The following is a 21,362-nucleotide window of genomic DNA, read 5'->3' as shown; positions in this document are numbered from 1 at the left end:
GGAAGGAAAAGCCACAGTTCCTGATGTCTAGGGTTTGGTGCTGGCTACGAGGGCTGCCTTGTCTTTAATTATAAGCACCAATTACCTTTGTCTGCTCGCTGTCTGGGTCTTCAAGCCATGCATAAGGGTCACAGATTTTATGCCCATGATAATCCTGTACCTGCAAAAGACAAAATGTGGTGTTAGATAATTAGTGTCTAACCCCAATTAAATAAGTACTTTCTGATTGTGATGGAGAAATGGGAAAGGTACAAAAATACCCCAATTGGCTCACTGGCAACGTGTCTGCCCAAATTACCACATGAACCAAAGTTGGCAGGTTCTCAAAGGTGTCTAGCCACCCTTCATGAAAAGAATGTTTTAGCTGGAGAAGGAGGAAAGATGAAAGGTCAGACTAGGAAACAGCTCTGTCTGTACAACACAAAACAAAGGGCTGCCGCTGTGCTAAAGAAACTTGAAAATGTGTTGTCAGTGGCAAAGCACAGAGCTACACAATGCAGAGGGATGTGAGAAGGGCACTTTTCTGAGGGAACCACCATACACATGCTCATTTTCCTGTTCTTGGTAAGCTTATTAATGGTTAGAAAATCTCCCTATAATATATAATACGATCAGTTTTGCCTTTAAATCTAAACTGCCAAAAAGCAAGTTACTAACGTGTAGTATGATTCTAACTGACGTCGGCTGAAAAGGCTGACGAACGCAATTAAAGAACATTTCTGAAACTGAAGCCTTTCTTCCTTTTCATGTATTACAAAATGCTTTCTTTCACGGTTTATAAAAGGAAGCACAAAGGCGTCACGCATTCAGACTATCCTGATATTTGAGGAAATAATATTGCTAGTATAAAGCAGGGCCTGGCTGGGCTGATCATCAGAACCACTGGTACCTTCTGAAATGCCCAAATTCCTGGCCTCAGAGACTGACCAAGCCTGGAAAAGCAATTAGGAGTCACGGCTCCCCAGGTGAGTATGCCTAAAGAAATTTTCCAAAGGTAAAAAGATCGTCACAAAATCCCTCCATTTCATATTATCATGATTAATCTAATTAATTGAAACCACAATGACAATGTCTTTCCAGCCAAGGCTCTCTGAACAACTCAAACATTCTGGTTAAGGCCTCTGGTATGAGGTCGTCAGGAAGACCACCTGTATTTCAGGTGAATTTTTAATCTGTCTCCTTCTTGCTTTGTTCTATAACACAAGAAGGCAAGGGCTAGTCCCTAAGGAAAGCAAACACTCTCCTGGAAAAGGAAAACTTGAATGTTGTTTCTACTGCTGGCCAATGGAGAAGAAACTCCCCGTGCCTAAAACCCCAGGCTGTCCACACAGGGTCTGCATCTGTCCTCATCTGGTGCCAGGTGACAGAACACCTGGGGGAATGCCCACCTGGAAGAATGGGCAGTTAAGGTGGAACACTCAGGAACTGTTCTCATTAAACAACTGACTGACAAGCGCAAGGGATACATACCAGACTAAAACCTCTCCTGAGGAGTCTCCACAAAATTACCAATTTTCAATCCTTACCTGACGCCCCTCTAAATTTTAGCTGATTGTCACCACTGAATGAAAGCTCTTTATATTTTCTTCTCATCCCCAAGTCTTTTACATTTTACACACCTTGAAGTGGTTATAAATTATGCTTAAAATAACAACCGTCTTTTCTCTGACAATAAGAAATCAGAAAAATTTAAAGTTGTAAAGTATCTTCCAATCCAACATTTTTAGGAGCAATGGCAGACACAAGATGGCAAGCTTCCTAGGGCCATACTGGGTTCAGAACCAGAGGTGGGACTAAAAACAATCTTCCAACAGCTTTTCCCCAAATATTCCTCGGAGGGGACAGGCCAGGCACTTTTAAAATGTTCCTCAATTACGATGTTACTAAAACTCAGACATATCCACAAACGTACCTTTTCATAAGGAAGTGGAAAAGATTAACTGGAAATCATGTTAGTTTTATGACTAAGTGAAGGTGTTGCCAAGTGCTAGACCCAAGGCAATAAACATTTGCTGAATATCCACATTGCTGTGCCCGATGTTCTAAAGCGACCTTCTAAGAGGGCTGGTGATACTCCTATTTTACAGATTACAGAATGCAATTCAGGGAGGTTGGTAAGGGTAAAGGTCACGGATTTACTGTTTGCTCAGAGATCACTGTGAGCTAAACACTGTGCTCTTGATTTCAGCCACGTCACCTCGTCTGGTCCTCACTGTGAGGTTATTACTAACTCATTTTCCTGATGAGGGAGCTGAAGCTGGAGAGAGCTAAAGCAATCGACAAAGGCCAGATGGTTAATAAGCGGTAGGACCGTGACCCACCTTGAGCCAACCCCAAAGCCTGTGGCTTTAACCTCTTGCTAATGAACCAGGCCAGGTGTAAACTGGCAGGTGCACAGCTGGACCCTGACTCAGAAGCCAGTGCACCCTACACCATGCTGCCACCTGAACGGGGTTTACCTCTGAGGAAACAGGGCCATCTTCCCAGAACCAGCATTACCACCTAAAGCAGACTGAGGTCACTTATTGAGCAGACATTTTTAACCAGGACAAGAAACTGATTCTCTTCAGGACAACCCCACAGACAATCCCAGGAGCCAAGCACCCCCCTGCCCCCCTCTTTTACTTTTACAAGACCATCCCCTACAAATGGGGCAGTCTCATAGCCACATCCCCTGAACTCAGGCTGTGAAGTATCTGATCTAAGCTTGCAAACCATTCCTCATCTCCCCAAGAAGCTTTACAAATAGAGCCCTGATAAGGCACTGTCACTATTCAATATTTTACCTGTGCTGTTCAACAGCTCGCCCGCTGCCTTTAAGATACAGACTCGTACCACAGCAGCAGGCAGAGCCCATCAAACCTGGCCACACTTCCCTTTTTTTGTCTTCCAGCCCCTATCCAAGCTTATCCACCCACGAATGCTCTGCCACCCTACAAACAAATGCAATTCCACGACCGTCAAGCCCTACATAACTATGGCTTTATTTTAGTCACATGGCCAGGAATGTCCTTTCTACCTTATCCAGCTGGCCAACTTTCAGGCTAAATTCACGTATTCTCTCCTGCTCCTGATGGAAATTAATCCCATCCTCCTCCCTGTTCTCCTCTCCCCCTACACACTCTTCTACCCCTGTAGCAGGCCTGCGACCCCACAGCAACACTCTCGGGGGATGGGCAATGGCATTACACTGGAAGTATCATAGTTTCCAAATTTCTGCTCACTAGGCCAGAAGTCCACCCAAAACGGTTGCACGCTCCAGCCCCATGGCTCAGTAGGAGACTGCCCAGTATGTTGCTGAAAGATGCTCAAGTGAGAGACACAGAGAGCTACAGCAATCTCGAGCATCTGCTGGAGAGAAACAAACTTTTCCTAGTATTCAAGGCTACAATTTTATTTTATTTATTTTTTGTGCTGACGATCAGCCCTGAGCTAACATCCATGCCAATCCTCCTCTTTTTGCTGAGGAAGACTGGCCCTGAACTAACATCTGGGCCGATCTTCCTCCACTTTATGCGGGACGCCGCCACAGCATGGCCTGACAAGCGGTGCGTCGGTGTGCCCCTGGATTCGAACCCTGCGCGCCCGGGATCTGAACCCAGGCCGCCAGCAGCAGAGCGCACGCACTTCACCAGTACGCCTCGGGGCCGGCCCCTCAAGGCTACAATTTGAGCCCAGGGCTTAGTAATCAGGACTCTGTTACAGGAAAAAGATAACCCATGTAGCCTATCAGGTCTGGGCTAAGTGCCCTGTGGGATCCACAGAGCCGGGTCCAGGCTGGACCAGAGCTACATTCCCTCCGCCCTGAGGCTTAGGGTTATGATGAGTTCTGCTGAGAAGGAACTGGAGAGTATTAAAATCCACCGTATAGTACTCTTTTGAGTTAATTGTTCACAATCTTTTTGATGTCTTCATAAAATCCTCACTTAACACTTTCAAGAACTATTAAACACAGATAAATGAACTGCAGGATTTTGATAACCTGAATAGGGAAAAACTTAGTAAGCAGCAACCCTTCCTAAAAATAAAATAAAACAAATCTAAAACGGAACTCATCAAACCACATAATGGGTAGTTCCTTATATTTTTATCTATCCTGAAAACTCAAAGATCCTCAAGAACTGAACTGAGATGTTCACATGTCTTCCCATGACTAAAGTATGGCACACTGCAGGAATGGACTGTCATGTGAATGAAAGAAAGAATGAATGAATGATATTCTCACTGCAGAAGCAAGCAAGCTCTATGGTTAGCCAAGCCAGCCCTAATACTTCATATATGAGAAAGAAGGCTATAAGAGATAAGTGATCTGCCAAGGGGCATCCAGCTGGTGAGTGACAAGACCAGAACTAGCACTTGGGTCTTATTTGGTCTGTCCTCCTTTCCATCCCAGCAGGATCACTTTACTCCCATACACAACGGAAACAACCCTTTGAACCACAGCAATAGAGCTTCTTGGGCTGTTAGAGTAAATTTAATAAGCAAGTAACTGAACAGACTGAGAAAACATGGTTACCAGATGGCCCCTGGTCAAAGAAACCAGGAATGCACCCGCGCCACTTGGAAGTCTTAATTTAAAACAATATGATCTTTACTCTAAAGCCTCAGTACCCTTTACCTCAAAGTGAGATGCGCTTTAAGTACAGACTTTCTGGCATAAATCGGGTCAGAGTAAGCAGGAAAAAATTAGAAGTGTATTAAACAAAAATATTTTTATTCTGATTCTATTTTAAGTAATCTGAGGAATTTGGCTATTCCTAAGAAAATCATGCCCGCAACATTTGGACTCACTCCAGTTCTCAAGATGCCAAATTAATTTTTACACAAAAAAGGTGTTTCCCCAGAATTGCATCCACTGGATCTCGACAGCTACCCTGAGTTCATCCACAGCTTACGTAAATGGTGGCTAACCTCTCCACCAGGCAAAACTGGAACTCATTCTGAAAAAGGCCATCCCCTCTCCTTTCTAAGGCCTCCTCTCAGCCCCTATTGACTCCTTTTCTTTTTAGGAAAACTTGGATCAGCACTGGCTGGTCTCCCCATCTGGCACGAGGTCACCGCTCCACCTTCCCGGTTACTCTGACTGGTCTCCTCATCCCCAGCGCCCAAACGCCCAGCATTCGGCCTGGGGCAGGAAAGGCGCTCAATACGCGTTCTGAAATCGAATGAATGAACTTCAACGCTAAGGATTTTAACATTGGAAGTTGAAAAAGTTTGCTTTTGCTTTCCAATGTTACATCATCTACACACACACACACTCTCTCCTACCACCATATTTAAGCAAGAGCCTCCTCCAGTCAAAACGCAGTGACACGTTCTGACTCCCCTCTGCTCTAAGGCGCCCATTCGTACCTGGGGGTCTGCCCTTGACCCCATTGATTTTAGGAAGCGGCCAAGCGGCGGCTGACCACAGGCTCGGCCGCCAGCAGGCGGACAGTGACGGCCACCAGGGCCCCCACGGCTCGAGAGGAGCCCGGCGCCCCCGGCCCCTTTCTCGCAAACAAAGGCCGAGGGGGAGGGGAGGGCCGCAGGGGCCGAGGGGCTGCAGGCGGCGGGGAGCCGGGTGGGCGCGGGCAGGGTACTCACCGCGGTCTCGTCGCGGTACACGTCGGGGTACTGGAAGGACAGCATGGCCGGGAGCGGGCAGGGACAGCGAGGGGGCGCGGGCTCCGGGGCGGGCGCGAGCGGGCCGGGCTGGCCGCGGGGCGAGGTCGGGGCGCGGGCGGCGGCGGCGGCGGCGGCAGCGGCGGGCGGCTCTCGGCCAGGACTCGCACGACCGACCGGCGCGGCGGCGAGGACGTGCGGGAAGCAGGAAGCAGCTGTCGGCGAGACCGGGAGCCCCTCCCCGGCGGGCGGGCCCAGCGGCGGCGGCGGCAGCAAGAGGGAGCAGGCGGCGCCGTGCGTGCGCCAGGCCGGGCGCACAGCTCCCTCTGCAGGAGCGCCGCCCGGGCACCCGGGCCACCACGCCGGTGCGCGCCGCAGCCGCGCCGAACCGCCGCGGGGCCACCGCGCCGGCACACGCTGGAGATGGACGCACGCCGGCCGGGCCACCGCGCCGGGCACACGCCCGGTCACACGCCCGGTCACGCCGGCCGGTCCACACGCCTCCCCCGTCCCGCCCGCCGTCCCCGCAGTCCCTCCGCTGTCCGCCTCGCCATTGCCCGGCTCGCGGGGCCTCCCTCAAGGAGAATGTAAAGCAGGGTTTGCTCATTAATCGTTCCCCTCTCTTCCAGTTCCCGGGCTGGGTTGGGGCGGCCGAGAGGGACCTAGCCTCTCTCCTGCCCAGCCTTGAGAGCAGAGCGCTTGCAGTCGCCTAATTTCCACGGCCTGCGACTCTGGACTTGGAAGGGAAGGAATAATGGATCCTGATGACCATGAAGGAAACACTTCACTCCAACAGCCCTGGTGGGCACTGGGTGGCTGGGCATCCGGATTAAGGAGGTGCGTTGAGGTGTTGGTAGGACGATGGATGAGCCCTTATCTAGATTTACCAGTTGAGAGGGGACTGAGGTGGGAAATCATCTAGGGTCTTTTGTTCCGCCTGCCGCTTCCTTTATTCCTTTCCTGCCAACATGTTTGTTTATTGAGCATCTACTATCCTCCCAATAGACAAGATGCTTGACCTCAAGCCTATGAAATTTTAATAGTTCTATTTCTTCATCCTCAGGCTAGGGATGATATGTGTTCTGGTCTTGCTCTCTGGATCATCGGCAAGAAGCTTTATAGCCCCAATCATCAGAGCTGTGGTGTATGCCTGATGTATTTTGTACTCCTGGCTTCTTAAAAGTCCTGGGAGGAGGACATGGGTGTGACCAGAAAGTCCTTCATGTCCTGAATTCCGAATGGCATGGTAACTATTGTAAGCTCATGCCTTCTGTTTCTTTTGTGCTATGGTCACAATTCTGTGCCTCACCCATAGTTCAGTGTTTCTGTTCACCATGGGATGTGTGATAATCATGTTTTGCATCTGTTTCCAGACTCCCTCCTTGGGCAACCTGAGAATCCTCAGTTCTGGGAGAGCTCACACTATCGATGCCAAACATAGTGCAGAAAAACGCAGGGACATAGCACTCTGCAGCCCAACATTCCTGATCTCAGTCACCACCCCTTGCCTTGCCTGCCTGTCATCTGGGCCCAGGGCTGCCAGGCATTGCCCTATGCTTCTGCCACTTGGGGGGGTGGGTTCTTTAAGAGCAACCCAGGAACACCTGACCCAGCAGATCCCCTAATAATAACCACAATAATAATAGTTAATGCTTATGGAGTGCTTCTCATATGCCAGGAAATTATCTTAATTAACCTTGATGAGATAAGAACTAATATTGTCCCAATTTTACAGTCGAGGTAAACTGGAGCTGACTTGTGCCCAGGACTTTGCAAATAGTAAAAAAAGTCAAAAATAGTTATCTCTGATGCCAGTGCTCATTCTTAACCACTCCGATGGTCTCCTTCCTCATAAGTAGGGATACTTTATGGTCTACAAGGCCATACATTAGTAGGTGGAACTTCCCTAGGGCTTGATTTTAGCAGGACCGACGGTAGAAATTATGGGAACTGTGGTACCCAAAGGACAAATGAAACCTCAGGTATCATCCTCTGTTCCCCTCCAGGCAGTTATCCTGGTGCCCAGCTCCTCTGGGCCCTGAAAACCAAGGTTTGTCTGTGGCACAGACAGGGCAATGGGCTATCAGCATAGATTGTCTGCAACTGGGGTGGCGTGGAGGGGAAAGGAAGACAAGATTGCACCCATTCCCTTCCCATTGGCCAGACTGATTGTATATTACCTACGTTTGCCACATACTTGGTATGTGTTGTCTGCTTTAATCCTCCTAACAAAGCCCATCTTACAGATGAGGAAAAGGAATCTCAGCAGCTTGAAAGGAATTTGTCTGAGGTCATCACACAGCTAAGACAGAGCCAGGATTCAAATTCATCAGTTGACTGCAGAGTCCATGCTCTACCTTGTCCACAGCAAATGAAGAGAAAGAAAGTATTTGAACCATCTCAGAAATGGAAGTGCCACCTCAGAATAAACACCAGAGCACTCTTTGACCTCATTCAGTTAAAAATTTTCATTTGTATTCTGATGCCTAACAGTTAAGGACTCAGACCAAGACTTTTTGTTGAACTTGTTTTAAGTAGAGAAAGATAAAATGATCTATCATCTGTTTTAAATTTAGAACTGAGAACTTAAAACTATGCAGTAAATACCATATATAATAGAAAATATGCAGTTCAAAATCATTGGCTATAAAAGTAGAGAGGTAGGAGATTCGGAAAGAACAGAGAGAAAAAGAGAATGACAGACAAAGGAAGATAGAGCGACAGTGTCCCAGATCTGCTAATATAAAGAAAGGTAAAGGGCCAGCCCTGGTGGCTTAGTGGTTAATTTCGGCATGCTCTGCTTCAGTGGCCTGGGTCCAGTTCCCTGGGTGCGGACCTATAGCACTTGTCTGTCAGTGGCCATGCTGGGTGGTGGCTCACATACAAAAAGAGGAAGATTGGCAGTGGATGTTAGCTCAGGGCAAATCTTCCTCAGCAAAAAAAAAAAGGTAAAAATAAGCACAAGAAGATAATATGGAGGCAGACAATAAACACATGAAAACACATCCAGAAAATCAGAGTTGGACACACAGAGAGACAGTCTTTGATGGAACAACACCTCATCTTATGGCCTTTAGAATATTAACGCTAAAAATTTTAAGCTCGGGCCGGCCCTGTGGCTTAGCGGTTAAGTGCGTGCGCTCCGCTGCTGGCGGCCCGGGTTCGGATCCCGGGCGAGCACCGCTTCTCCGGCCTCATGGCCGCGTCCCACATACAGCAACTAGAAGGATGTGCAGCTATGACATACAACTATCTACTAGGGCTTTGGGGGGGAAAAATAAATAAATAAAATCTTTAAAAAAAAAATTTTAAGCTCTACTGGAGGTTTTATAACTCTAGGATTATTAATGATGTGGCCCCTTGGTGTTTTTCTCATTAATTTAAGCAGTGTATCTGACCTGCACACTCGTGATTCTCTACCCTGTTCAGTATCTCCAGTTTTCTCTGGAGTTAGTAGCAACCAGAATGTTTTTCCATTTACTACCACCTTTCTCATGGAGTTCTCACAGGTCTCATCTTGAATTAGTTAATTCTAAAGAATTAAACCTATATTCAAGTTCACTGTGCTGGTATTATTTGACATTTATAGTTTAACCATTTCACTATAGACCACAATCTAGTATTCTAGCCTCTAATAAGTAATACGTGCTGGGGACGCATTGGTCTTCAATCCATTACCCGCTGCACTTTTGGAGAGTCAGTGTCCTATAAAACCTAAAGAGTTTGGTGCCCAGCTGGTTTACAGGTTGCCCCAACCCTTAGGACCATCTGAGTTCTCTAAGCCATTTCTTACTGTTAGCTCAAATTCCATTAAAAGTAGCTGACAGAATTCTGAATTTTATATGGGCCTTCCTATTTCTCTCCTTTTTTTGTGGGGGTAGGGAGAAAAAAGAATCACTTTATTGTTTTTATAAAAGTGCTACATGGAGACTTCCAGTTTGGGCAATAAGGCAGACTAGATAGGTCCTGCTAAAGAAAGAATTGTTATTGCATTGCTAGGATCCCAGGGACACCTCCCTTTCTCCCTCCAAACAAACCAGCCATTAAAAAACAGGAGTGAAAACAAGAGAGTTGGAAGCAGTAGAGTCACCAGGATAAAGAACTCCAAGGGGCATCGTTTACATCGCATTCTATGTAAATGGTACCTTGTGGAGCTGTGCAATGTAGTTTCCCTGTACACACTCCAGAAAGATTACCCTGAAAACAAATGACTATATCTGAGTTGTCTATCACAAGGGGCCATTTTTGAAGGAAAACACCCTAAAGTAGGCCCAGAAATTTCCTACTGATTAAATCAACCGTGATTTAACTCACAGAGATCATGCAAGGAAACTGTATTGGCTTTTAGTCTGCTAACATTCAGCAGCATTTTCACACTTCTTTGCTATCCTCTGCATTGCAAGGGGCTGCAAGCCTGACAACTACATCTCCTAAACTCCCCTGTCAGCTGGTTTTTGGGTACATTCTATCAACAGAAGAAGACAGAGATGAGAAGGGAGAGGAGGAGAGACGCTCCTTTTCTCTTTTTGCTTAGGTGCTGGCAATGGCAGGCACCTGCTGATTGCTGCAGGCTGCTGCAATAGCACCACAGTTGGATCAGTGGTGGGGAATGTTGGGTCCCCAAAGTGTCAGCTGCAAATTCAGCAATTTTAAAGGGACTGTGGGCTCCCAGGCTCTTGCAGCATGAGGGGAGGGCAGGCTGTAGGCTTCCTGTGAAGTCGTGGCAGTAATTAGTGACATTGGTGCTGGCGCAGCATCAGCAGCATTGTACTCATGGGGTCTGCATGAAACCACTTAACTTTTTGCTCCTCCAACCTTAGGAGAAAGAGCAGCTTGATGATTTTCAGTCTACCAAACATCAAAGAGAAAGTAATCCCAATCTCAGATGAAGTAGTCCAGAGTGTAGAAAAAAGGGACTATCCCCCAACTAATTTATTAAGTTCACATAACCTAGATATAAATATCTGATTAGAACAGTCTGAGAAAAGCAAATTATAATGACTAATATAACTTATTAACATAGATTCTAAAATATTAGCAATGTATAGAAAGGACAATCCATCATGGTCTAATTGATTTATCTCTGGAATACAAGGTTGGTTTAACATAAAAAATTAATTAATATAATTTGCCACATTAGGATAATAAATGAGAAAAATAATGTGATTATTTCAATTTTTATAGAAATATTTTAATTGTTTATTATGTTCAATATCAATTTGAGTTATGAATAAAGATAGTATGATTATATATGTATATAATTTTTAAAAAAATCTATGCATAAGTGATTAGAATTAACAGAATTTAGGAAGCTGCTGGTTACAAAGTGGATATATAAAAACGAATTGTATTCTTACATACAATAAATGATGCCAAAACAATTGTGTATTAATATGGAAAAATTAAAATTGGACTTACATCTTATATATAGAAGTAAATTCCAGGTAGATTAGAGACCTAACAAAAAAGAAAGAATAATAAACTGATTAGAAGACAAAACAGGAAAAACGTATCCTCTTAGTTTTAGGATGGGTGAAGATTACTTAAACAGAAGCACCAACCATAAAGGAAATAATGATAATTTTGACTACATTAGGAACTTCTGTTCATCAAAATACATCATTAAGAGAGTGAAAAGAAAAATTACGTTAAGGACAATAATATCTATAGCACATATAATTATCAAAATCTAGAATGCAGAATATATTTTAAATATTCTGAGAAATCAATAAGAAAACAGGAGCTCAGTAGAAAATGGGCAAAAGATTTAAATAGGCTCTTCATTAAAGAAGAAACCCAAATGGCCAATTAACACATGGGAACATGCTTGACTTTATTATTAATCCGGGAAATGCACATTAAAACCACAGTGAGGTACCATTACAAACCCACTAGATTGGAAAAATTAATTCTGAAAGCACCCAGCATAGGCGAGGATGTAGAGGGAGGGGGACTCCTCTCATGTACTACTTGGGGTGGGGGTGGGGGTGGGGTGCAGATTGGTAAAACCACTTTGGAAAACAGTTTTGCTTTACCTAGTAAAGTTGAACATGCACATACACTACAACTGGCAATTCCACTATTCTGTATTCTTTAGAGAAATTTATACACATATGCACCAGGATAAATGGATAAGAATGTTTACAGCAGTGTTGGTGCATAATAGCACCAAACTAGAAACAAAACATGTCTATTAACAGTAGATTGAATAAATAAACTGTGGTGTATGCACACAGTGGATTATACAATACATATTACTTTAAATTTTTTAAAAAAATTAACATTCGCTTGACTTTAACAGAAGAAAAAGAAACCAAAATAAAACTGATGGGACTGCTGAAACTCAGATAGACATTTCTTTAAAACTAGAGATGTTAGTTCTGAAAAGAGCTCTTTGAAGTTTAGGGGGTAATATGAAAAAATGAACAGACTTGAATTGCCCCCCACCTTTTGCAGAGGCAGCAGTTGAATAAATTTTTGTAGTTTGAAAAATAAATATGTCATAGTCTTTATGGAGTGTCCATGGGTGTGTGTTTTCTTAACTACAAGTTTAAACCTCAGATAGTATTTATTGATTTCTTATTCTCTGTCCGCTCAGTTGAAAGTCAAGGTGGAAATAAATTGTTTTAAACTCATATTTAACTGATCTTGAATTTCCTGGCATAACCCTGGTATCAGAGACACAAGTGGCCCAAGAACACTCTGTGGGCTTGTTTTGTCAACTTACCTGTTGGATAATGGAAGGAATCTCTTCACTAGATAGCCCACTAAGCTGGTGCCAATTCAGAGTTTCCTTTGGGGGCTCTGGGGACCAGAGACTGCCTGATTGTTATATATGGCAGAGAGAAGGAGTAGAGCCCTCCTCGGAGACAATGGGCACCCCTAGGGTTGAAGGCACGAGCAAAGCTTAAAGCCACACTATGGGACCAAGATCCAAGAACCCCGTTAGCGTTTGAAGCCTGCCGGATCTGAGAAGTCCAGAGGCAAACATCAAAGTTAGACTATGAGACCCAGAGTTTGGGGCAGGGAAGTCAGAGCTCGCGTGAGTCGTGAACTGTAAAACAGAAAAGGAAACAGAGAGGGGCAGGAGGGCCTTGGAGAAAGTCCTGAGTGATTGATGACTGCTCACAGTACTTAGAGCATTCACAATCAACTCCCACAACTTGTGGTTTATTCAAGGGCCGGCAAGAGAACAGGGCATGGGTGGTTCCACAGGGCGTAAAAGCTCAGGGGTGAAACACTAGTAAGCATGCTGACTGCAGTGTAGCATAAGGAAGTCTCCATTTTTATAAAGGAACAGTATTCTATAGCTTGCCAATAGGAAAGCACCTTTGAACCCTCGCTAAGCAGTCACCCAGAGCCTCAAGATGTCTTTCTGTTAAGAGCTAGTTGCTGTCCAGTGAGGCTTCTGGGTTCACACTGGTGTCTTAGAGTTCCAGTGTTCCCTTCTCAACACTTGCCGTCCGCTAGCCGCAAGGACAGCAACTCTGGGGGCTCCCAGGACCTCTTTTCACAGCTTAGACTGGGTACCAGGCTCAAAGGAAAACTTTCATAGTAAATACAGCTCACTTCTCCTCCCTTTCCAGCCCGCTTACGGGGACAAACCAAACAAATCTCTCGTAACACGTCAACTTCTTTTTTAGGTAGAAGCCTAACGATTTGGAGTCCAGTGGATCAAGAAGGAAGCAATGCCTTTATACTCTCTTCACCTTAGGGCGAGGTGGGATTTCTCCCATCTTGGTGGGTAGCAGTAGATGTGGGGTAAGGGCTTTTCCAAATCCATGGCACCGCTGTGCCAGCCCCTTTCCAAGACTATGTCAAGAGGGGTATACAGGAGAGAGCAGAGTGTCGGGGTTGCACCTGGTCCAGAAGGTTCTGGGGTGCCAGTTGCAGACTGCTGGAAGAGTGTCTGGGGCACATTTGTTGTGGTTGTTTTCTCTAGTATCAGAAACAGGAGCTGACTGCTTACTGGGCCATATTCTTTGAAGTGGAGACTCATTCCTAACTGTCACACTACTAAAATCTACTCATCAGAAGTGTGGGCTCACTCTTGATGGCTTCTTTATCTTCTCAAAGCAGCCTGAATTTCACAGGCAATTCCTCACTCCTTATTCACTAACAGGAAATGTATACTTGACTGTGGATGTGTGTGTGTGTATACATATAGACCTTTCCATCATTGAAATCAGCTTCTCTCCAACAGGCTTTCACAAATCTGGTTCATACTTGCACCTGCCAAACTCGCCTAAGCCCCTGCAAGCAGGGTTTCAAAGTTCAATGCTCTGCCCTCTGCTGGCCTGACTTGGATTTCATAGCTCTGCTTTTCCTCCAAGCTGAGGTGGCTCCTATAGTTAAGTACTAGACTTCTTTTTTTTTTTTTACTTTTTCGTTTATTGCAGTAACACTGGTTTATAACATTGTATAAATTTCAGGTGTACATCATTATACTTCTATTTCTGCATAGATTACATCATGTAGTATGAGACTTCTGATGAGAGCTTCACCCTAGATCAACTGCTTGACCCACTCCCATTGCCCAGAGGTCCCTTTTCTTATCTGGTGAAGTTTTCCATCCATAGCGAACTTGGAAATGCTTATGCTATAGTACAGTTTCTGCAAATAGAGCAGGGGGCTCCTGGAAAGGGAGACTTCCCTCTTAAGGCTGCTCATCTGCTCATGGTTTCACCTCTCCAGTGACGTTTTCTTCTAAGGCCAAGGTCTGAGGCTTATTCTACTCTCGAAGTCACTTATCTTCTCTTGGTCCTCAATACATCACCTCAATACTCCACCTTAAAGTGGAGTTAGACATCTCTTCCCTGAGGTGCTACACCCTAGAAGTTTGCAGTAATACCAATTGCTTCCAGTCTGTCTTAAGACCATTCCGATGAAAATGCATGTGCATACCACCTACAAGTGCTAAGAGCACTCATCCTGTGTGTACACCCCAGGACTGTCTGCCTTCAATCTGCTCTAGAAAGAATGTACAAATATTTAAAAAATATTATCTACTATATGGCAGTATCTCATCACAATACGGTACAAACACAAGCTGTGTTAATGAGAATTTACCTGGAAACTCAAAATTTACCATATTAATTCAAAATCTTAATAAGAATAGGATTTTCTTTGCTCTATATCCCTTCTTGACCTTCTAGAATTAGCTCTTCAGAACCCATTCTCCTGGAACACTTGATTGTGTATGTGTGTGTATATACATATATACCTTTCCATCATTGAAATCAGCTTCTCTCCAATAGGTTTTCACAAGTCTAAGAGTTCTTGATCAGATTTTTATTTGCTGGCCTGCAGAATTTGACAACCCATTAAAATTTTCTACTCTTCAGATTAACACCATAGTCTCAATTCTAAACTTGACCTGATATTGTTCTATTTACCTAAACTATTTCTTTTGTATCTGTTTCAGTTATCATGGACATCCATTCCTCATGTATATTGAATTGTTTCAATGGTTACATTGATATTTCTGGAATTTTTCTAACCATTACTTCTTATGCATATGGAAGTACAACTAGGGAAATGGATAAAGGAGCCATTTTTAGGATAAAATGCAAATATTGGGTTAGGCATCAAAATTTTGCTTAGTTTTCCCTTAACGACAAATACAAGGCTTTCTCAAAGAAGGTAGTCACTTAACAGATGTGTACATGTAACATCTATGTACAAGGGACTGAATTAAACAATGGAATTATAAAAAGATATATGTTGTCTTGTTCTCAAATTATCTCAGATTATTATATTAGGAATTTGATGGCCATGTCAGGAATAAGTCTTTCATTTAATAAATATTTATTGAGTGTCCACCACATTTCAGGCACCATGGTAGGAGCCAGAAATTCAGTTATGAATATGACAAACAGTTCATGTTCTCATGGAGCCTACACTCTGGAGAGGAGACTAGTGCAGTAAGACCTACAGGATAGGACGCTGTGGGAGCACAGAGGTCACCTAACTCAGTCTTGGAGGGCTAGAGAAGGGTTCCCCAAGGTAGTAATGTCTAAGCTGCAATAGGGAGAATTAGTAGGAATTAACCAGGTACAGATCAGGAGGCAGGGGGTGATATGGGAGGGGAGATGAAGAATGTTTAAGGGAGCATCCTATGGAAATGCTGAGGGACAGAGACACATTTAAGGTGCCCCTTTCCTACCCCTAGCTGCTGACTTGAAACCACTCAATCTTGTAAAGTGAGAAAGAAATATACTTCCTGTTTTCTAAGTCACTGAATTTTTAGGATCTCTTTGTTACTGCGATAAGGCCTACCTTGATTCTTGTTTGTATCACTTTCTTGACATTTTCTGACTCACACACTATTATTTACTATAAAATCAGTGCACAACTCTCTTAGTTCCCTAACAACAGTGAAAATAGGAGACCGCCATGATTTGACCAGTTATATTTTCCGGCTTCATCACTCCTACTCCCACATGCCTCCATGTGCTCTAGCCATACTGAACTCTCACGTTCAGGTGGCCTCTACTCCTTGCAGAGACCCAGGCTGAGCTGAGCAGCTGAGCTGCAGCCGAGCTGTTTTTAACACATGGCTTGCAACGTTACCACCACAGGCAGCCAGAGAGGAAAAGGGGATTGTGAGTAGGTGGCTTTTATGGGCCAGGCCTGAAAGTAGCACACAGTGCTTCCTCTCACATTCCGTTCGTCAGAACCCAGTCACATGGCTACACTCACCACAAGGAACCTGGAAAATGGAGCCAAGCTGTCTGCCAGGAAGAAGAGGATTTGGGGAACAGCTGGCAGCCTCTGCCACCGTAATGGAGGGAAGAGCTGGTGGACTGTGAATCAGAACCACTGCTCACACTTTCTCCTCAAAGCCCTTGCTCTGGTTGCCTCTGATGACCTCATAGTCTTTGTCTTCATTCAATTTCTAATTCCCTCATGCAGATGTATATAGGTCCCCTTAGATTATTTATCTTAACTCTACCCACCACATTCAATACTTTCCTTAACCACATTCAGTACTTTGATCAATCTCCTCTGACTTTCAGCATGATAGGTTATTCGCTTGCCCAGCTCAGCCTGTTGAAAGGAAAGAGTCCAACCCTCCTGGTCAGTTGGGCTAACCAGAAAGGCTGGTTAGTGAATCACTAGGTGGCACTCTGTGTCAGCAAGACACCGATTCCAAAGCAACACACACATGATGAGTGCCAGGATACAGTCACACTCAGGAGAACACAACAACATTGGCTCACTTGACCTACTTCCTCAAGACTCAACTTTCCAAAGAGTAACCACACCCAGACTGACCAGTGGATTGTTAAAAACAGGGATGTCAACATGCTCTGAACTGACTGCCAACAAAAATATTTCCTTTGTGTGATGCTTTCTCCTTATTGCACTCAGGAAGGGCAAAGAAGTTCAACCTGTCTGGGCTGGAGAGCGCCGTGAACTGCTCTCCTCGGGGTTCCTTTTCGGGAGTTAGAGAAAGAGGCAGGAGTGTTGTTTTAATGGGAGTTGGACCCACTATTTTCAGAACCAGTGGTTAGTCCTCTTTGCTTTTAGGAAACCCCAGGGCTCCCCATCAAAGGCCTCATTGTTTGGTTCTCTCTTTCCTTCACTTGTGTCACTCCTTTCACTCAGCAATGTCCTCTGGGTCATTCTGCGTGACACTGTGAAGGTGTGGACAAAAGTGGTAAAACAAAGATTTGGAAATACCTTTCCTCATCAAGCTTAAAATTGACGTTCAGCAGACCTGAGGAGGGATGGGAAATTTGTTGATGAAGAATTTGTTTATGTCCCTTGGGGCATCTCCTTTTTGTCCAAATTCAGATATTTTAAAATCATATGTCTGTGCTTGTGATTCAGAGAGACTTCCATTGGCATGATAAATAAAAGAGGTGCTACCTAGAAAAAGAAAATCTTCATGTTAGGCTTTTTATTTGTCTCTTCATTTAATACCCCAGCCTCATAAAATGTGGGTAAAGAATTGAATTGTCCTAAAACCAATTTAGGCATGATGGCGTACGAGAGAGTAGGATTTTGATGTTGTCTAAAAATATCACATAGTTATTATTGACCATTGGATTCTTACCCATACATGAAAGTAAGCTAGCCATATGAACATAATAGTTCTTTCACTACTAATGCTCATCTCTTATTCTGTTACTCTTTTTTCCCAAACCTTTCCCTAGAACATCTTTTCCAAGAAGCCCTCCTTCAGTCACCTCCAGTTGACTCATATTGTTTTGTTATATTTTACATTGGTATCCCAGATGTGGCTAGGTCCCTGGGTCATTCAGACTAGACCAGGTTATGTTGAGATAACAAATAATCCCCAAATCTCCGTGGCTTCAATCAACAAAAGTGTGTTTCTCCCTCGTGTTCCATGTCCAATGTGGATCAGTAGGGGGCTCTGCTCACGTGTAGATACTCAGGGACCCCATCCAGACCTAAAGAGCCTCCATGCTAACATGTGTTCCATGATCATCATGTTAGGGTGAAGAGAATGTAGCAAAATACACATTGGCTTTTATAGCTTCTGTCTGAACGTGTGGGTCACTTCTGTTCATATTTTATTGGCCAAAGAAGTCACATGGTCACAATTAACTGCAAATCAATAAGAAGCAAAAGATAGGTTAAATTAACAAACATTACTTTCTATTTGAATGTCTTACAATTTTAAATCCCTTTCTCAGATGTCTCAAGGAGGCAGGAAGGGTAGGTTAATAATTTTCTCGTTTTATGCATAGGGAAAACAAGGCTTAGAGAGATTAAATAATTTATTTTAAGGCCAAACATCTTTCCTTTAGATTGTTATCATGACTGCCGGGTTTTTTAATATTACTATTAATTATCTACAACGATTCAACATCATATTTGTAATGTTTGAATTAACAGGTACCAATGCTGTGGCACTAGCCTGGTGCTCAGAGTAATAGAAACCAAACAACATTTCTCTACCTATGTTGCCATCAGCAATCAAAAGAACTCCGAGTCCTTTAAAGTCTCCCTTCTCAACTAATTCTAAGAGTTGCAGGAGATATTTACTATGTTCTAATAAATATGATCAGCCAGGTGCCATGTGGTTTTCTGTCCTTGCCCTGACTCTCCCTGGTGATGGTTCCTGTTAAGCCCTCGATGCCTGTGTTGAAGGAACTTATACCCCTCCCAGAGAGATGAAATGGGTTGAGGCCTCAAAGGAGCTATCTCCTTTCACTTAACAACCCAGCGCCCACAGTGTGAAGAGCTCTTTTAGTTTTTATTCACTCTTTAGTTTCAGCTCTTTCTCTTTCAGACTCAAACATGAACCTTTAGCCACTCTATGACACACATTAACCAGTACACAGGATCTCCCATGTGCTCGTGGGTCAGACTTGTGGGCCTCAACTCTCTTCTTTCATGAAGATGAACTCTTTCCCAGAAGGTCCTTAGTTACTCAGGCAAACAGACACGTGGTGAGCCCATCTTACCCATCTTCCAGACATGCCCATAGTTGTTTGGCTGTCATATCAAATGGACCTACCTACTTGCTACAATATTTTTGGAGAGGCTTAGATTTGTTCTTCTGTAATGTGGCAAAAAATATTACTGGTTATTGTAATGGATTTAAGCACATCAGTATTTCATGATGTATGCAAAGAGCACTATGCATTTCAGGTGCTCTGCCACCTAAACAAGTGAGAGTACATGACTGATTTAGGAAAATAAACACTGAACTCCAAGGCCCAAACCCACATTCTAGTCTCAGGTCCGTCTCATTTGAATGACCTTGGGAAAGTCTCTTAGCCCTTCTGAGCCCTTTTATCATTCATAAAATGAAGAAAGCAGTATGGATGGATTTCTAAGAACTTCTTCAACTGTGCAAGTTTGTGATTTGTGGAGTCGAGATTTATTATTTGCAATTATTGTCAACAGGTGGCAGCAAAAACCCACTCTTGAATGAGTTAAGAAAAGACAAAGTTAGCTGCCTTTGATTAATCCTCAGAATTTCAGAGAACATTTAGTTAATTTTGTTCATTTTAAACATCACGAGAAAATGAAAGCTCCACATTTAAAGACTGTGTGACAGAAAGAAAATATGTACAATATATGTTGTAAAATGAATTGAAAGTAGGGCTTTTAAAATGAGTATGTTTTGTAAACAATTGAATTTAGCACTTCTTTTTCCAGTCATTTTGAATGCAACCGTGGCTAAAGGTCTTAGGATGCTAAAACTGCCATATAAAGCGATATTCAGAACGAGTCTTTTTTTTTTTTGTGAGGAAGATCAGCCCTGAGCTAACATCCATGCCAATCCTCCTCTTTTTTTTTTTTGGCTAGGGAAGACCAGCCCTGAGCTAACATCTATTGCCAATCCTCCTCCTTTTTTTCCCCCCTTTTTCTCCCCAAAGCCCCAGTAGATAGTTGTATGTCATAGTTACACATCCTCAGAACGAGTCTTTTATATCTCTATTTTTAACTTAGGTATGGAAGGATGGGCTAACAACTTTAGGAGTTTCTTTTTGAATGTTGAATAAGTTTGGCAATTTTGTGTTAAATGTGTTGGAAAAAATTAATATACATAGCAAAATAACATTATCATTACATTTTACATTTTATCATAGCTTAACTCTCATTAAAATCAATTTTAAATAACCATTAAAAATGTAAAACCTTATTTGTTTATTAAAATTTTGCTGATTTTAACAGTTTGAAGTGAATGAGCTGCTTATGGAGCTTTGACATTTTTACCACTCATAAGTTTTGTTGCAATCAACTAGAACACTAATTTAAAAATATATATGGATAATTTATTAAAATGTCAATGCAAATGTATTTATGCCATTTGATTCCATTTCATTTAATATTATTAATAAAATAATGATATATGGAACTGGGTAAAATGCTATGGAAAAGGCTTGAAGATAGGAGCCATATTGCAGGCAGTCTTTTAAAGGACTTTACAATTTTAATAATGTAAATAGTTAGATAATATGTTACTCTTTGAAAATTAAAGAGAGAGTATGCAAACTATAGTCTTGAATGCTTCCTGAATTACAGACTTGAACATTCAACTGCCTCTCTGACATCTCTACTTTGGCTTTGTATGGACAAAAAAGGCTTAGTATTGAAAAAAGAGAACTTTATGTGAACATGTTACTTTAAGGGACTTACATAATCCACTCCCTTGATCGGGAGATTTAATTACATTATTTATTAGCAGTGTTGGAGTCTGCAAAATTCTTTTTTTTTTTTACTATTTACTACACAATTTTATTTTCTTTTATTTATTTTTTTTGTGAGGAAGATCAGCCCTGTGCTAATATCCGCCAATCCTCCTCTTTTTTTGCTGAGGAAGAGTGGCCCTGGAATAACATCCATGTCCATCTTCCTCCACTTTATGTGGGATGCCACCACAGCATGGCTTGCCAAGTGGTGTGTCGGTGCGTGCCCAGATCCGAACCAGTGAACCCGGGCCGCCGCAGTGGAGCTCGCGCACTTAACCGCTTGCGCCACTGGGCTGGCCCCTACAAAATTCTTTATATTAAAAAAATACATTAGTTTAAATCAACCATCATCAAGTTGACCATCAAGATTACAGAGCAACCAATAGACAGGGGAAAACAAAAAAAATATAAGGTACGATCCTTGTTGGTTGATCAGGAATCCATGATTCATATAAAATTCTGAAAATTACTCAAAATTTTATTGAAGTACGTACTTCTTGGATGAGTCACAAATTCCTATTTTACAGCCGAAGAGATTTAATGGTGAAATGACAGGCACAAAGCCCATACTCTCCAAACTTC

General features: G+C 43.2%; 1 protein-coding gene across 1 annotated transcript in view; it reads right to left on the bottom strand.

The window, feature by feature from the left end:
• Positions 1-5,764, bottom strand: part of PREP (prolyl endopeptidase) — a 116,726-nt gene extending 110,962 nt beyond the window's left edge. The window contains exons 1-2 of the mRNA XM_058566549.1: positions 5,587-5,764; positions 86-160 (exon numbers count right to left, since the gene is read on the bottom strand). Of these exons, the coding sequence (XP_058422532.1) occupies positions 86-160; positions 5,587-5,631 (120 nt within the window). The 5' untranslated portion in view covers positions 5,632-5,764. The remainder of the gene's footprint in view (positions 1-85; positions 161-5,586) is intronic.
• Between the last annotated feature and the right edge of the window lie 15,598 nt (positions 5,765-21,362).

This window comes from Diceros bicornis, chromosome 23 (genome assembly GCF_020826845.1).
Source record: "Diceros bicornis minor isolate mBicDic1 chromosome 23, mDicBic1.mat.cur, whole genome shotgun sequence".
Classification (NCBI taxonomy): Eukaryota; Metazoa; Chordata; class Mammalia; order Perissodactyla; family Rhinocerotidae; genus Diceros; species Diceros bicornis.
Note: the sequence above shows the minus strand (reverse complement) of the source record. Positions and strands in the feature narration are given on the sequence as shown.